The 17,181-nt window shown below is 29.4% G+C and overlaps 1 protein-coding gene across 5 annotated transcripts in view; it reads left to right on the plus strand.

The window, feature by feature from the left end:
- LOC100203056 (KN motif and ankyrin repeat domain-containing protein 1) overlaps window positions 1-17,181 on the plus strand; it is a 48,998-nt gene that overhangs the window by 17,264 nt on the left and 14,553 nt on the right. For all 5 annotated transcript variants that reach the window (XM_065817089.1, XM_065817091.1, XM_065817090.1 and 2 more), the window contains 5 exons: window positions 6,678-8,971; window positions 9,043-9,124; window positions 9,569-9,718; window positions 12,228-12,326; window positions 12,469-12,582. In XM_065817089.1, coding sequence (XP_065673161.1) covers window positions 6,678-8,971; window positions 9,043-9,124; window positions 9,569-9,718; window positions 12,228-12,326; window positions 12,469-12,582 — 2,739 coding nt within the window. The remainder of the gene's footprint in view (window positions 1-6,677; window positions 8,972-9,042; window positions 9,125-9,568; window positions 9,719-12,227; window positions 12,327-12,468; window positions 12,583-17,181) is intronic.

The raw sequence follows: 17,181 nt of genomic DNA on the forward strand, positions 1-17,181 counted from the left end.
TTTGCACAGTAGTAAAACCTGTCTCATCAAGATTAAAAGATTTAAATGATGGTGCTTAAGACTCTGATATACCCTCTTGTAATTTATTAAAGAAAATATCAATAGTATACCAATTAAATGCCGATGCTCTCGCAATTTAAGTTGCCTCTGGTTTTCTAACAGATAGTTTTGGGTTTCTTTTTAAAAATCCTGTTGACCAATCTTGACCAGCTTTTTTATGCTCTATCCAACGCAAGGGACATTTTATTTAATTTGCTTGAGCCATTTCAAAAGCTAGAGCTCTTACTTGAACTGGTGTAAGGCCATATAACATATCAGAACATGACTTTAGATAAGCGCTCAGTATTTGTTTTTGTTTAACAGAGAAAATCATAGAATGTTGATAATTTGGTTGAAGATTAGCAGCTGGGTATTGACACCTTTTTTTATACACCTATGACAGAGGTCGGCAAATTGTGGGGCGCGGCCCAATTGTGGGCCTTTGCTACATAATTTGTGGTCCCAAGCCACCTAACTGCATAATATACAAAGTAGTGTAGTTGTGGGCCTTTTAGTTTTTTTCCAGGCTGTAAAAATTATAAAGCCTCTATATAAAATACTCCCTAACACCAGATCTTGTCATTTTAGACATAGTAAAAAATAATTTTAATGCACTCTAACACTGTAGCACTTTAAGACTTCTAATAAGATCCTTATACTTAAAAGTTAAATCATGCTAAAAAATTACTCTACAAAAATAAAAACATTCGAAAAGCACGTCAAAAATAATTAAAATTTGAATTTGTTCAGATGAAGTAGCTCAAACAACAATTTAATTAATTTAACGCTGTAAAAACTATTTCATATCAAATATACCAGTGGTAAAAGTTATCGTCTTTAGAATGTTTTTCGTACTTTTCTTGAATAAAAATACTACATTGTTTAGATTTTTTACTAAATAAGTATTATGAAAGAAATAGTCGGCAAATCTTTAATGTTTTAAATAACCGGTTTTTTAAGACGCAATATTTGGAAATTGAATAACCAAAAATTACTCGAGTATAACCAGTTATCGAGTAACCGGTTATCGAGTTTGGATGCTTTACTCAGAAGTTTCAACTCTGATAAATACACACATTAACTTGCAAAGATATGCCAGGTAAATATGAAGCGAACCGTAAATATGCATGTCAGTGGAATGAAAAATGGGAGCTGATTTATTTCTTCACTGAGGGACCAAGTAACAATGCTCTATGTTTAATATGTAATGAGACTGTTAGTGAACTGAAAGGAACCAAGCTTGAACGTCATTTCGTATCAAAACATGGATTGTACAATACGAAATATCCTCTTGATTCAACAACCAGAAAAATAAAATACGACTCATTGAAAAGCTGTTTAGAAAAACAGAAAAATTTGTTTCAACAAATGTCTAGCAGTGTTGATTGTGAAACTCGTGCCTCTAATATGGTGTCATGGATATTAGCAAAAAACCTGAAACCATTTACTGATGGTGAAATAATCAAAGAATGCATGATTGAAGCATCAAAATTTCTTTTCCCAAATGATAAAAAAATTCATGACAAATTTCAAAGTATGCACTTGTCCGCGCGTACAGTTACTCGAAAAATTGAGAAAATGGTTGTTAATGTTTATGAACAATTGTCAAACAATCTGTCAGAAGCTGAATTTGTGAGTATCGCTCTCGATAAGTCTACTGACCTTGTCGGTAAAGCACAACTCTGTGTTTATGCACGTTTTATCACTACGAATTGTTGTTTATTTGAAGAACTGCTTGGAATTGAACCACTGGAAACAACTACAACTGGACAAGACATTTATGTCAAAATTGTTCAAAATATTAAAAAATAGGAAAGTGCCTCTTCAAAAAATATCTTCAGTTGTCACAGATGGCGCTCCTGCTATAATTGGAAGAATTCGAGGAGTTGTTACTTTGCTGAGAAATAGTGGTGAGTTTCCTAACAAATTTATGTCATATCACTGTGTGATACACCAGGAAGCACTGTGCGCTAAAGTTGCGACAATTGATGATTTAATGACAGCTGTAGTAAAAACAATCAATCATATACGTTCCAATGCACTCAAACGGCGTCAATTTCGTGCGCTAATGGAACAAAATGAAGATGAACATGGTGATCTTCTTCTTCATTCAGAGGTATATAGACAAAAAATAAATAATTTACCATTACAATCAAAAATAAATGTTTGTCTATTTTTTGCAGGTTAGGTGGCTATCAAGAGGAAATATTCTTAACAGATTTTGGGAGTGTTTGCCAAGTGTACTGCAGTTCATGGTAACTCAAAAATTTTCATTCATTACAATGTCTATTGAAGAGTTTAAGTGTAAACTGGCTTTCCTTTGCGACATCACAGCACAATTCAATGTTCTGAATAAGAGATTACAAGGCCGCCGTGTGCTGGTTTGTGATTTGATCAACCACATCACTGTGATGAAGATAAAACTTAATTTGTACAAAACTCAATTTGCATCTGGTAGTTGTACTCATTTTCCTACTTTAAATGAATGTCAATCATCAAGGGAAATGTTATCGTCATTTTCATTAATAGTGACTGCTCTGTATGATCAATTTGAAAACAGATTTAATGAATTTGAAGACTTAAAAAAGCATATGGTTTTTTTGTGTTACCCATTTGACTTTGATATGAATGATATTAGTATTCTAAAGGACTTTGAAGAAGCTGATATTTTAAAAGCAGAGGATGAACTAACTAACTTTCAATGTGACGACGAGTTGAGAAGAAAGGCACCAAAAAAAGATGAAGATGGCACTTTTGGTGAAAATTTAATTATTTTCTGGCATGCTGTCATGAAGGAACGTTTTCCAGTTCTTAAAAAACATGCAAATAGACTTATCTGTATGTATGGCACTAGTTACCAATACGAAAAAACATTCTCAGCCATGAAAATAATAAAAAATGTTTATAGACTGACTGACACTCATTTGAATGACCTTGTGCTAGCTGCAACAAAATACTCACCAAATTTTTAATTGTGTTTTATGTGTTTTTTTTCTTAAGTATGTAATTTGTATTGATACAATTATTAGTTTATAATCTATTTCTATACTATATTCTGTTATATAGGTAATATAACCTATTTTATATATAATTTATTTATTGCTGTGGGCCGCAACTAAAACAAGAATTTTGCAAGTGGGCCCCTTTGGAAATATGGTGCCGACCACTGACCTATGAGGTGCAGACTTAGAAATGCCAGCTGAATATGCTGCTTCTCTAAGGTTTATCCCATTTTCCACTTCGGCTACAACAACTTTCAAAATGTTTTTTGAAACATGTGGAGTTCACTTTGATGTAAAAAGAATTCTCTTTGCTCCAAACAATAATGATGAATCAAATCAAATTTATCTATAATAAAGATCTCTCTTTCTAAATTTTGTTTTAAACCCACTGTATAAGAACTAAAACTAAAATTAAATATTTCAATTAAACGTATTAATATTTTTATTTTGAAAGCAATAAAAAATCGTAGCTAAAATGCTCTAGAAATTTCCGCAATAAAATAACGCAAAACTTTTAAGGAGAAGTGGGACAGCAAATTTTTTCTTTGTCCCGCTTCACCCCTATGTTGGGAAGACGAAATAAAATAAAATTACAGCCTCACAGTTAAAGCTAAAATATAAACTTAATTACTAAATGTTCGTTGATAAGTGCATTTCCCTACAAAATAGAAAAAAGGTGCAACAACAGTCGAAAATAAATACATACATGAGTTACTAGACTGTCAGCAAAGGACTTTTTTTGGGTACTTTCAAAAAAAAGTGTTTTCACCGTGCGCAGGGAGGGAAAATGATGTCTACTAAAAAGAGCACATGAAATCTATACGTTTACATTATTTAACAGTAATTAGGCGCTGCTGCGAAATAAAATTATAGGGGTGTCCCACTTCTACCACGTCCCACTTCTTCCCTCTCCCCTACCTTTATTTTTCCAAAAGAGTACATTACCAAAGGATACTACTTAAGAATACCACTGCCACATAAGGATACAAGCACTACTATGTAAAGAAATACCGTGCTTTCAATTTCTGAATGATGAAAAGTTAGGTCGGCAAAACAATAATAAATTTTTTCTGAATTGTTGTCTTCAAAATTTTCAATTTGATTTTTAATAAATTATTATGCTACATTTAATTTATTGCGTTTATTACTATTAGATTGTTTTACAATAAGAATGAAGGAAACTCAACGAAAACGACATTTTTCGAATGAATGGTTGTTAATGATAATTTAAAAATGTAATTTATGTATATAATTTTTCATAGCAGATAATGTAAATCAATACATTTGGACATCTAATTGGTTAAATTTCCAATAAAGGCATATATATGAACAATCAGACAGCCTTTTATAAATAAATCTTATTTTAGTATAACGTCCTTAAAGAAAATATTGTTAAAAAATGCTTCTTAAAAATTTTTGTTAAAAAATGTAAGCATTTTAACAGTAATTTTTAAAAAATTGTTTTTTTTTTTTATATAAAAAACAATAATTTTATTAGTATTTTTTTATATATTTCATTTCATAGTCAAGACTAATTTTTTAATTCCATTTTATTAAATTAAATTCTTCTGAGACTATCATAAACTCAGGGGTTAAAGTAGAGCAGTAAATCAAGTGGAATGGTGTTAAAAAGTTCAAATTGTTTGTTCAAAGGGATGCAGAATAGTCCATTTGGGTGCGGAATCATTCCTTCAAATTTTTGCTGGTGTATTTTTGTTAGGTGCACTTTTGCTGTATTTCAAGATTTTGCATGATGACAAATACTATTTAATATTAGTCATAAATTTTAGCAAAAATTAAAATAGCTCTTTAACTTTAATAAAAATCAGCGCGCAAAGTGAAAATGATCTTCTACTTTAAAGAGGTAAATTAGGCGTTGCGTAATTTATGGACAATCCCATTGTATAAAAAAAACAACAACTCAAAAATGAGGTGAAACAGTTGCAAAGAATTATCGAGCAAAGCGTAAGAATTTCTTGATTTGTCAGCTAAGGAGAAACAGCGTCCCTCTGCGTTTCCCCTACTTAAACCCCTGCATAAACTTTAGACCCGTTGTATCATATATTGGAACCTGTAACTTCCAACTAGCCAAATTTCTTAGAGATTTATAATTTCCATTAATAAACACTGAATTTTGTACAAAAGATTCATTTTCCTTTGTTAAAGAAATAAGTCAAGCCGATCTCCACAAATAATTTTTAGTATCATACAATGTAACCAGCTTATACACCAATGTTCCACTTCAAAAAACCATTGAAATTGCAGTTAATTTAATTTTACTCCTTGATAAAAACAATAAAATTACTAAAACAGATTTAAAAAAACTATTCCAATTCACCACTTCACGAGCACATTTTCTGTACCAACAGGTTCTCCTCTGTCACCTGTTCTTGCCAATTTGTTATGGGTCATTTTGAAAATAAATGGATTATAAATTTAAATGATGTAAAGCCAGTTTTCTACAAAAGATACATTGATGACATTCGTGCTGCTTTCCAGTCAGAAAATGACACACATCTGTTTTTAAATAAATATATAAATAGTAGACACAAATCTAATTTTATCACAAATATAATTAACTACAATAGAATTAATTTATACAAGTCCATAGTTACGAGCAGGATAGGATCCAAACGGATAAATTTTGTTATATGTAGAATCATTAAAAAGACCTTTTTTGTTTTTAGTTTCCTCAAAAAATTTTGAAGTTGTATTTCTCTATTTATGGTAACATCTTTCTTAAGTTGTTTGAATTTTGTTTTATCTGCTTTTCAGTCAGAAAATGACACACATTTGTTTTTGAAATAAATATATAAATAGTAGACACAATTCTACTTCTTTTACTATGGAACAAGAAGTAAACTCAAAAATATCTTTTTTAGACAACTCTACACAAAACTAATTCTTCAGCAACCACTACAGTTTTTCATAAAAAAACCTATTCTGGTCTTCACACTAATTTTTATAGTTTCACTCCACTTTCGTACAGAGTTAGTCTAATCAAATGCCTAATCGATAGAATGTTTAAATCTAATATTACTAAACTTGGGTTTCACTCTGACACAAACGACCTCTTTAAAGTATTTCAAAGAAACATGCACCCATCTTGGCTCATTTTAAAAATATATAACTCCTATTTAAACAAGATTAATTTAAATACTCCACCACAACCAAAAATCAAAGAATCTTTTTCTTATTTTAAACTGCCGTTTTTGGGAAAAATATCTGATTCAACTAAAAAAAGACTGAATTCAATTGCTAAAAGATATTGCTGTTCAGCGAATATTAAATTAGTATTTACCTTATTGAAAATTTCTAAATTCTTTTCTTCTAAAGAGCCTATTCCTCTACAGTTCAAATCGTTTGGTGTATAAATTCATATGTGTAGGATGCAACTCCTGTTATATAGACGAAACTACTCGCTATCTCAAGACCCAGATATCTGAACTTTACTTTTTAACCTATTCTTTTGTTATTTCCTATTTCTTTAGTATGACGTGATAAACTTTTTAATTGATTTTATTTTATTTTTGTAATCTGAAAGTGTATTTTTTTACTTTCCCTTTATGTTTTAAGACAATAAAAGCATTTATACAATGTTTTTTATTATTATTTTATGCTGTTGTTTTTTTTTAGGCATTAGATTCTGATTTATCAAAAGGTAAAGCCAATTTAACTCTTCCAGATTATTTAAACAACTCATTAGATTCCCTTTCAAGTGTTTTATACTCATCATCTGAAAGCACTCCAATTAATTCATCTGGTTGTTCTACACCTAACTCTGTTAAGCGTCGACCAAAGCAGCCAAATATTCTCTTACCTAGTAATCATGGTGTATATCAAGATTATGTTGAAATACGAAGAGCTGAAAGTATTTCATCTTGTTATTCTGAGTCTGATAGAAATAGCATTATCAGTGATACCAGTTTTTTTGATCTTTCTGAAGAAATCAATGAAAATGAAGCTGTTCCAAAGAAATCAAAAATTACTTTTTCTGAACTTGAAGAAACTCTTACTGAGTTTGATGTTTCTAATCAGATGGTAGAGGGGGAAACTAAAACAAATGAAGATTGTTTGAAGTTTCATGAGAATAAAATTAAAATGCTTTGTGCTGAACGCCCTAATTCTCCTACAAGTAACTTTTTAGCATCTATTATCTCCTTAGAATCTTCTACCGACATTATTTCTCAAATTCATTGCAATTTGTCTCCTTTGCTACACAAAGTAAAGAAATTAGAAGAACAGTCTAAAACAATAAACTCTTTACAAGTAAAGTTAGCCGTTATCCAAGAGGAAAAAAGGCAGCTATCGTCAATGTTAGAAAAAAAGCGTCAGCAGTTAAATGAAAAAAAAGAATTTTCTGAGCCACTCAATTTTTCAAGAAAAAGAGAGAAATTTTCTTTTTCTCCAATTTATCTTTCTGTAGTTGGTTTTAATCAAAGAGCTGATAAATTTACTGAAACTTCGTGTGATTCTGCAAAAGTCTTCCAAGATGTTGGTGTGCAAAAGTCTCTCAACTATCCAGTCATGAAAGATATTGGAATAAATGTTTTTCTTACTTTTTTAGACAGAGCATGCCAAACAAAGGTTGAGACTAACAATTTTTCCTGCCAAAATGATTTAATAATATCCAGCAAAAATCAGGAACTGCAAACTGATAAAGTTATATTAAAAGAATCGTCTGTTGGTGATGATATAGCTGAAAAATTTTATACTAACTCATTCACACAGGTTTCAAAAAACTATAAAAATCAATTTACACAATGTAATTTGATAGAATATCTTGACAAGAGCCTAATGGCTGGGTGTTCAACAAATGATTTTAGTGATGTTGGTTCAGGTGACTCATTAGCTGAAATTTTTTTGATTTCCTCAGAGACACAAACATGTACGCAAATTAAAAATGACCAAGCAACCCAGTGTAGCACAAATACATTAGAAAAATCACTTTCCGTAGGTTGTTCTTATGCTAATTTAAAAACAGCATCAAGCCAGTGTTTAGTAGACAGAAAGGACTTCCAATGTGGTGATAATTTTGTAAAGTATAAAGATGCATCTTCAAATGTTGATCTATTTATGAAAGATGCATGGACAAGTTCTAGGATAATTGAAACTAAGTCAACATCTTCGGGATGTGAAGTCCAAACATGTAATATTGGTGTTAGTGATTGTTCAATATTTGATGTTTTCTGTGACAGATGTTCAAATTTAAACCTTCAGAGTGTTGGTGTTGGTGAATATGTTAATAATTCATTATGTTGTATTGATGATAAGATGTGTGGTTGTTTTAAACCTACATCTATATCAGTTGCCATAGGCAATGACTCAGTAAATGACATATTTTGTGATCACTGCAAAAATTTAAAAACATCTTCCACAGGTGTTGGAGATGACAAAGTTGACGATGTTTTTTGTGATAAATGCAGTAGTTTAAAGACTTTATCTTGTGGAGTTGGCGATTCCACAATTGATAATTTATTATGTGATCGTTGTTCAAATAAAACATTTTTTGATATAGGAGTGAGTAAAGACTCTGTAAACAGTAGCTGTTGTATTTCTTGCACACAAAAAAGTGTTAGAAGCATTGGTATTGGTGAAGGAAACATTAATGACACATTTTGTTCTAAATGCATTGCTAATGAAGACAAATTTGTGTTTGACATTGATATCTTAAAACTGCAACAGCCAGCTTTATGCCATTATTGCGGAAACAAGGTTGATTTGAATGATACAAACCTTGATGAAAGTTTACAAGCAATGAGAGACAGCATGCATAATTTTGCCTCTGGTATGAAAAGATCAACAGTGTCTCGATCACTTAATTTAGAGTCATGTGATGATAGCTTTTATAAATCAAAGGATGATTTAGAGAGTCCAGAAGATGATTACCGAGCAATAATGTCAGATGAAGAAGATGATTCGAATGGTCGGTAAGGTTTTAGCATAAAACCTATAATATATTTGTAGTTTAACAATGTTCTGATATAAACATTTTTTTTAGTGGGAAAGCTGATGTTATTGAGTCTTGCAAAATGCTTCACGCACATTTTAGCGGAGAGAATCAATTAAAGCAACCAGCTGTGGTAAGATAAAAACATATTAATCAAACTATTTGTTATTTATTAAGAGAGTATGAAAAAGTGCTACTCAGAAACTTATCATGCTGTCATGTGCGATTTAAAAAAGTAATATTTTTCTTTTTTTTTTAATCCATGTTTCATTATGTCATCATTAATTAACATACTATATTTTAACAAATAAAAAAACTATGAATACAGAAAAATAAATAAAATTAACATATTCAATTCCTTAGTTTATAATTTTGAAATCAAATTTTTGAAAATCCAATTTAATAAATCCACTTGTTTTCTTTTGTTGCTTAAATAAGCTCTCAAAACTAGTGAAAAAAGTTTGATGTTGCATGATTAAATAAAATGCAAGTGCATGATTAAATAAAATGTCTGATTTAAGTAATTAGAAAACTCAAAACTTTTATCTTTTTTTAATTTAAAGACTTTTTTTTAAAGCTTCAATACATGAGTATTATACAAGCATTATGGTTTAAGACAGTTAAAAGAAAAAGAGCAAATGCAGCCATTGTAAAAAGCTATATTGATTTATTTCAACAAAGAGTACCTGAACTACTTGAAACCATTATGAACATGAGCGATGATGAAGTAAGTGTATAGTTTGTAGAGTTAAAGTTATCAAGTTTTATAATGTATAGTATTGTTTTATAATGTATAGTACTGGTAGTACTGCGCTCTACTTGTTTCTCCGCTCGTGTTTTAGAGTTATAGAGTTGAGAGAGGGTTGTAACCACAAAAGTAGCCTCCTGGACTGCAGTCGCCTTCTTGGCCTTAGGGAGGTGAATAATTAAAAAAAAATAATAATAATAAGTGATCAATATTCTCTAAATAGAGTGTGAATAATTAAATATAGGTGTGTGATTTGGGGCATTGATCATTGAGCATAAAATGTTATGTTTTGCATGGAGTGTCATTGTTAATGGTTTTTGTATACATTGTTAAGTGACAACCTGCACAGTTAATATCCACTTGTTACAACTTTTCACAAAAATGTTATTTTTTGTTTTTGTTATTTATCAAAAGTTAAAAGTATCAAAAAATTATTAGAATCATTTTTTTAAGTTTTAAAACAGATTTGCCTAAAAAAATTTATTATGTGCATTCTGTAATTAATTTTTGCATATTGTGGCTTTAATATATAAAATAAAAATGTGAAAAATTGATGGCCAGATTTGAGTTTTGATAACAGAAAAGCATTCTGGGTTAAAAAACATTGCTTTTATATTGACTTGTTTTATTTAGAAAATTCTTTTAATGGCAATACATTAAAGCAATATCAAATGAGTTGACGATTTACTAGATTTTAATTTCAATTCTTTTTTTTGAGACTGCTAGGCTGTGAAAGTGGGTGTTTTAATTGCAATCAAACATAGTTGTGTAGTTTTTACTTAGTTACTCAAATTTTTAATTTGCTTTTTTTTTTTTTTAAATAAACAATGTGTTTTTTATGCATTTATCAATTAATGTTTTTTTACTTTGTCATCTTGGATTTTCTTTTTTTTTGCTATTTCGAGTCCATACTTATCAAATCCATACTTACAGTGCTGGCAAAAAGTCTTGCAACAAGGCAGAATTTTACACAAATCAATGTTTCCACGCCAGTAGGCTCAGTGTTATTATCTTATATTTTTATCTTTAGGTATAAATATATTTATAAAGACAATTTTGTAGCTTAAACAGTTAATTCAGTGAAAATCATGGCTAAGATTCGGCAGCTTAGTAAAGAAGAAAAAGCATGCATTCAATGTCTTGCTAAAAGTGGTGTGTCTCATGCAGACATTGCAACAATTTACATGGTTGAACGCACTACAATTTGGCGTGTTGTAAAGCAGGTTATCCCCCTGTCTCCTAAAAAGAGGTCTGGATGTCCTAGAGTCACTTCACAGCGTACTGACCTCAGGATGGTAACAATGGTTAAGATGAATCCTTCAATAACCTCTGGTGACCTACAGAACAGCATACCAACACTTTCTAATGTCTCAAAGCGCACAATTCATCACAGACTTTCTGCGGAATTAAACTTACCTGCACGAAGGCCATTTAAGAAGTCATTAGTAAGTGAAAAGATGAGAAAAAAGTGCATTGAGTTCTGCAAGAAGCATCAAGATTGAACAGAAGAGCAGTGGACACAGGTGATGTTCAGTGATGAGTCCATGTTTCGTCAGTTCTCTGATGTTCGTCGACCTACTAGTTCTAATCCTACCAATCCTTAATACACATGCAAAACTGTGAAGCATTCACCTTCTGTAATGGTGTGGGGTTGTTTTTCTGCTCATGGCCTCGGAGATTTATACTTTTTGCCCAAAGGAGAAACTATGAATGCAAAAAAGTACCTCAACGTTTTGGATGAATCTCAAATCAATTTCATGATTATTCATCAGTGCACACTTTTTCAACATGATTCAGCACCATGCCACACTGCGAAGTCTGTGAAGCAGTGGCTTGGATCAAAAAACATACAGTTGCTTGATTGGCCTGGAAATTCTCTAGATCTCAACCCAATTGAAAATCTTTGGATGTTAATCAAGAAGCGTGTATCTGCTAAGAACTGCAGTTCATTAGATGGTTAAAAAAATGCTATTCGTCATGTATGTTGTACAGAAATTACATCAGGACTATGTAAAAATCTTGCCAAATCCATACCCAAACGAATTAGTGCTGTGTTAAAAAACAAAGGATATCCTACCAAATATTAATAGTACATCTGTTTAAAATGATTATACAATGTAATAAAAATAATTGAACTTGTTTTTGGTGAAAATATAATATTTTTGGAAGTATTATTGTTTTTGGAAGTAATTATGAAAAGTAATTATGATGTTGCAAGACTTTTTGCATTTGTGTACACATTGCAAACATTGATTTATGTAAAATTGTGCCTTGTTGCAAGACTTTTTGCCACCACTGTACTTATCAAGTCCATACTTATCAGCGTAACGAGTTTTTTGTAAATAAGTTTTGTATTTTTTAAAATATTCTTTCGTGAAACTAAATCTTAAAATTAAATCTTAAAATTGGTGTTGCTTTTTACTTGTTAGTTTGTAATTGTTTTAGTTCTAATAAATTGTTATAAACAAATTTTTTTTTTTTTTTTTAGGGGAACACTGCTCTTCACTTTGCAATTACATACAAAAATTATGCTGTGGTCAATATTTTGTTAGATTCAGGGGAATGCTCCGTAGATACTATTAATCAGGTTTGTTTTTTTAAAAATGACAATGGTTACAACAATAGCAAGACCGAGGAAGAAGAGATGATGGTGATGGCGATAGTTGTGATTGAGATCAAAATGATGAACTTTATGCAACATTAATTCCTTGATATCTTATTCTTTTTAGTCTGGTTACTCTCCAATTATGATGGCGTGTTTAACTGGTTTCGAAAATAAAAGTGACAAATATATCATGCAAAGATTATTCAGAATGGGAGATATTAATAAACCAGTAGCAGAAGTAAGTTTATAAATTTTTAAGAAATATTTTATTTAAAAATGTTTGCATAACTTTGGTAAACTTTAAATAAGTCTATATAAGTTACAAATTGATTTAGTTCAAAGAAAATGTTATGAGGTCATAAGAGTAGCATTATGAGGCCACCAAAGAAAATTTTTTTGTATTACATTTATATTTTATTTTTTGTTTCTGTTCACTTTTTTTTGACTTCAGATAAACTAGATAAGTAATGACAAGAGACTGAAAAGTTTCTTGTCATTACTTGGTAAAACATTGCTTCATATCAGCTTCTTAAATTCAAAATAAAGACTTAATAATATAAGCTTAAAAATATATATTAGGCCTTGTTTTTTGAAGCTGTATTATATATATATATATATATATATATATATATATATATATATATATATATATATATATATATATATATATATATATATATATCAGGGGTGGATTTAGGTATGTGGTGGCCCCTGGGCAGAATATACTGTGGGGGCCCCTTATAAATAAATAAAGAAATATATTTTTTTACTTATTGAATAATATTTATTATTATGTTTAGTAGTAGTAACACTAGTAACAATTAACTAATTTTAATAATAAATAATTATAAAAACAATCCAATCGAGTATAACTAGCTACTAGTTATACTCGATATTATGATAATATCACTTAATATACTAGTTACTGTAACTAGTATATTAAGTAATATTATCATAATATTCAGTGTAAGTAATTAAATGAAAAATAATAAATAAAAATAATAAAAATAATAAAAATAATAATGTCAAGTAATTAAAATTAAATGCCGGGAAATTTTCTTAACTTTATTTGTACAAACTTATCAATAACGTTTTGAAAATCAAGTTTTCTTAAAATATCAGACTCAGAGCTCATTATCGCTAGTTGATTGAGCCTGTCTCTGTCCATAGAAGTACGCAATCTATTTTTTATGTGCTTTAAATTAGAGAATGATCTTTCACTACTGCTGTTTGTAATCATAATAACAAGATAAATACGAAGAACTATTTCAACATTAGGAAAACAATCTTTTACTTCCTTATTAATTAATATTTTATAATTAATGTTCTTGACTAATATTGTGAAATTCACTGCTTTCATCTTTAAAATGTTTATAAAATTCTTTAAATTGAATAAGTTCGTTTCCTAAGTGTTCATCAATATCATCCTGGTAAATTTTAACAAGTTTTAATTGCTTCATTTTCAATTTCTTGGTTACTTAGTTGTTCTATTTTTCGAAGAAAGCCAAATCGTTGGTATACCAATTCATAAGCAGACAGTCGTTTATCCAAGTTAGAAATAAACGTATCAATTACAGGTAAAAAATTTTGAATTTTGAATTTTTGAGAAGAAGTTAAATCTACCTTGGGTGTTTCATAAAAATCTATTGGATTTAAACGGATATTTCTTTGCCGTTTACGGTGTTTCAAATAATCTGTTGTTTCCGAAATTTCTGCTCCTTGTTTTTCATATTGATCAAAGTTATCACGTTTAGCTTGAACAAAATTCTTTAAAGACTTAATAGCAGATATTGCAGTATTAAGGTATAATGTCGCATCTTGCAGTAATTTATTAGTTTTATCTACTCTTTCAAGGATATTATTCCAAAAAACCGTGTAAATGCTAGTTTCAAGTGTGCACAATTTTTGTATAAACAATTTGCATCGCAACGCGTTTTTGTTGTTTGTTCAAAGTCATCAGCTATTTGAATTAGAGTACTTTTAAATTGTTTAAAGCCTAGTATAAGAGCTTTTGTTGCATCAGATCTACATGACCAGCGTGTAGTATTAACTCATTGTGGTACATGGATACAGGTTTTGGTATTTTCTAAACTTAGAGCTTTAACTAGTAGTTCATAACGTTTTGTTGATGCCGTAAAAAATACATAACTGCTCTAAAAAGTCAAAAAATTCAACAGCAGCAGTACAGCACTTGGCTGCTGCTTTTCCTATCAAATTTAGGGAATGTGTAGCACATGGAATCCAGGAAGCTAGTTTATTATTTTTCAGAATTTTTGATTGGAGACCATTATATTTCCCACTCATTGCAGAAGCATGATCATACGATTGGCCTCTACAATTTTTTATGTTAAAGTCATATTTATTTAAAAAGTTTATTAAACCATCATACATCTCTTGAGCTTTATGGCCTTAGTTAGGCATAAATACCAAAAATCTTTCCACTGGTGTATCTTTTTCAATATATCTAAAAAATAATGTTAATTGATCTATATGACCTTCACCAGGTGTTGAATCTAATGAAATTGAAAAATATTTAGATAATTATATACGAGAAATTATTTCATTCAAAACATTATTTCCCATTATTTCTATTAATTCTTGACAGATAGTAGAAGATATATAGTTAGTGTGCCCACTTCCACGATTTGCTTGATTTTCAATATGCTGTTTAAGAAAATTATCATACTCAGCTAATAGCTCTAGAATTCCAAGATAGTTACCATTTTTAGACGAACCAACAATTTCATTTTTACCACGTAATGCTAAACCTTGTTCACATATAAATGTTATAACACTTACGAGTCTCTTGATTATATTACGCCAGTAACTCTTTACATCTTCACTTTGTTTTATAAGTTCATTGTTAATACGGCCTCATTCTTTTGAACGAACAGCTAAATTTATCACAGAATTTAAATGATCTTTGGAAGTTTCATGACTTATTTATCGATTATCTGCATGCTTCCAGTCACAGAAACCATCATGAGTAAATTGACTGCGTGTTTTGGACATTAATTTACAAACAAAACAAAAAATGCTACCATTGAATGGTTAAAAACATAACCATGAACGCTTAATTATTTCTCCGTTAGCAGTTTTTCGCTCAAACAATGATTTATTACATTTACGAGTAAACTTCACATCAAACTGCTTTTTTGATTTTTGTATAAATAATTCTTCATTACAATTTTGTAAATTTGAACTTCCTACTTTGCCCAATAATCTATTAATCCTGTCATATTTTCAGGCCATAATCCTATATCTAAATTTAAGCTTTCATTTGTTTCTTCAACAATATTTTGAGGTGAAGGGTTTTTGGTGATAGTTAATAGTTGAGGCGGTAGAGCAATTTGATATGACTGAAATAAAAAAAATATTTAAAATATGAACCTAATGAAAATTAAACTGATAAGACTTTTTTAAATTTGTATTTATAGTATTAATGCGTTTGATTTTCAATTTTTATTATTATTTTTTTTTTAATTAATATATACCTAAGTGGCCAATATACGTATAATTTTTTTCGATATTCAACAATTTTAATTAGGAAAGGTAAATTTGAAGAGATAAGTATAGTATAGTATGTATACATGAAAAAAATATTAATTGTAATATTTATTATTTAAACTACCTAACCTGCATATATTTTATTATTATATGCTATTAAATATAAAAAATATATATTATTAAAAGTAATATTTATTCTTTGTATAGTAAATTTAAAACTTTGAACCTCAGAAGAAGAAGAAGTTGTGTTGGGTTGTGTTATGAAAAACTCTGTCATTCGCCTAGTTTTTGAAATTATTTCTGTATTTTTTTTATCTTTTTTTTTTGCCAATTTTCGTTTATCTGTACCACTCATATAAACTTGCTTTAATTTATGACGATCTTCTTCCATTTTTAAATTTTAACACTATTCACTGGTTAACTTATAATTTAAGAAACAAATAAAGTCTGTAACTATTGTCTATTGTGTATGCAACTGTTGTTAACTGACGTCTGACATGCAATAAGTGCAACGAACAAATAACGATAATTTATCTACAGATAGATAGTCTGTAATGTGTATTTTATATTTCCGAAAACCCACATGTGTATATTTAGAATCACATTTACTAATATTATTACAATCGACGGTGCACACCGATCGCGGACGGCATAAACTATCCTATCTTGATTTTTAGAGACCATTCATTGTCAATAAACGTAAATACATCTATTATTAGTTAGTAAAATAAAAATTTTTAAATGTCTGAAAAAAGTTCAATATTATTTAATTAAATATGTGTAAATATAAATAAAATATTTTTTCTGTATTCTTATTTAAATATCATAAAATTGTGGGGGCCCCGAATTTGTGGGGGCCCCTGGGCTGCAGCCCACTCAGCCCTCCCCTAAATCTGGCCCTGATATATATATATATATATATATATATATATATATATATATATATATATATATATATATTATATGTATATATATATACATATATATATATATATATATTATATGTATATATATATACATATATATATATATATATATATATATATATATATATATATATATATATATATATATATATATATATTATATATATATATATATTACAACTTTATTATCTTGACATTGCCTTTTATATTTTGACACAATCTTGTGTATTTTGATTCAGCCATATATATTTCGACACAACTATATTTTTTGTTTATTTTCTGCACTTTAGTTTTTAAACATACACATTTTCTGTTAAACTTAGTTATGACATAATCTAGTTAGCTAGGATATTTTTTATAATTTCAGGCAACTTTCCATCAACTCAACGATGACACTTTTTATC

The sequence above is a fragment of the Hydra vulgaris genome, chromosome 14, assembly GCF_038396675.1.
Source record: "Hydra vulgaris chromosome 14, alternate assembly HydraT2T_AEP".
In the NCBI taxonomy this organism is placed as follows: Eukaryota; Metazoa; Cnidaria; class Hydrozoa; order Anthoathecata; family Hydridae; genus Hydra; species Hydra vulgaris.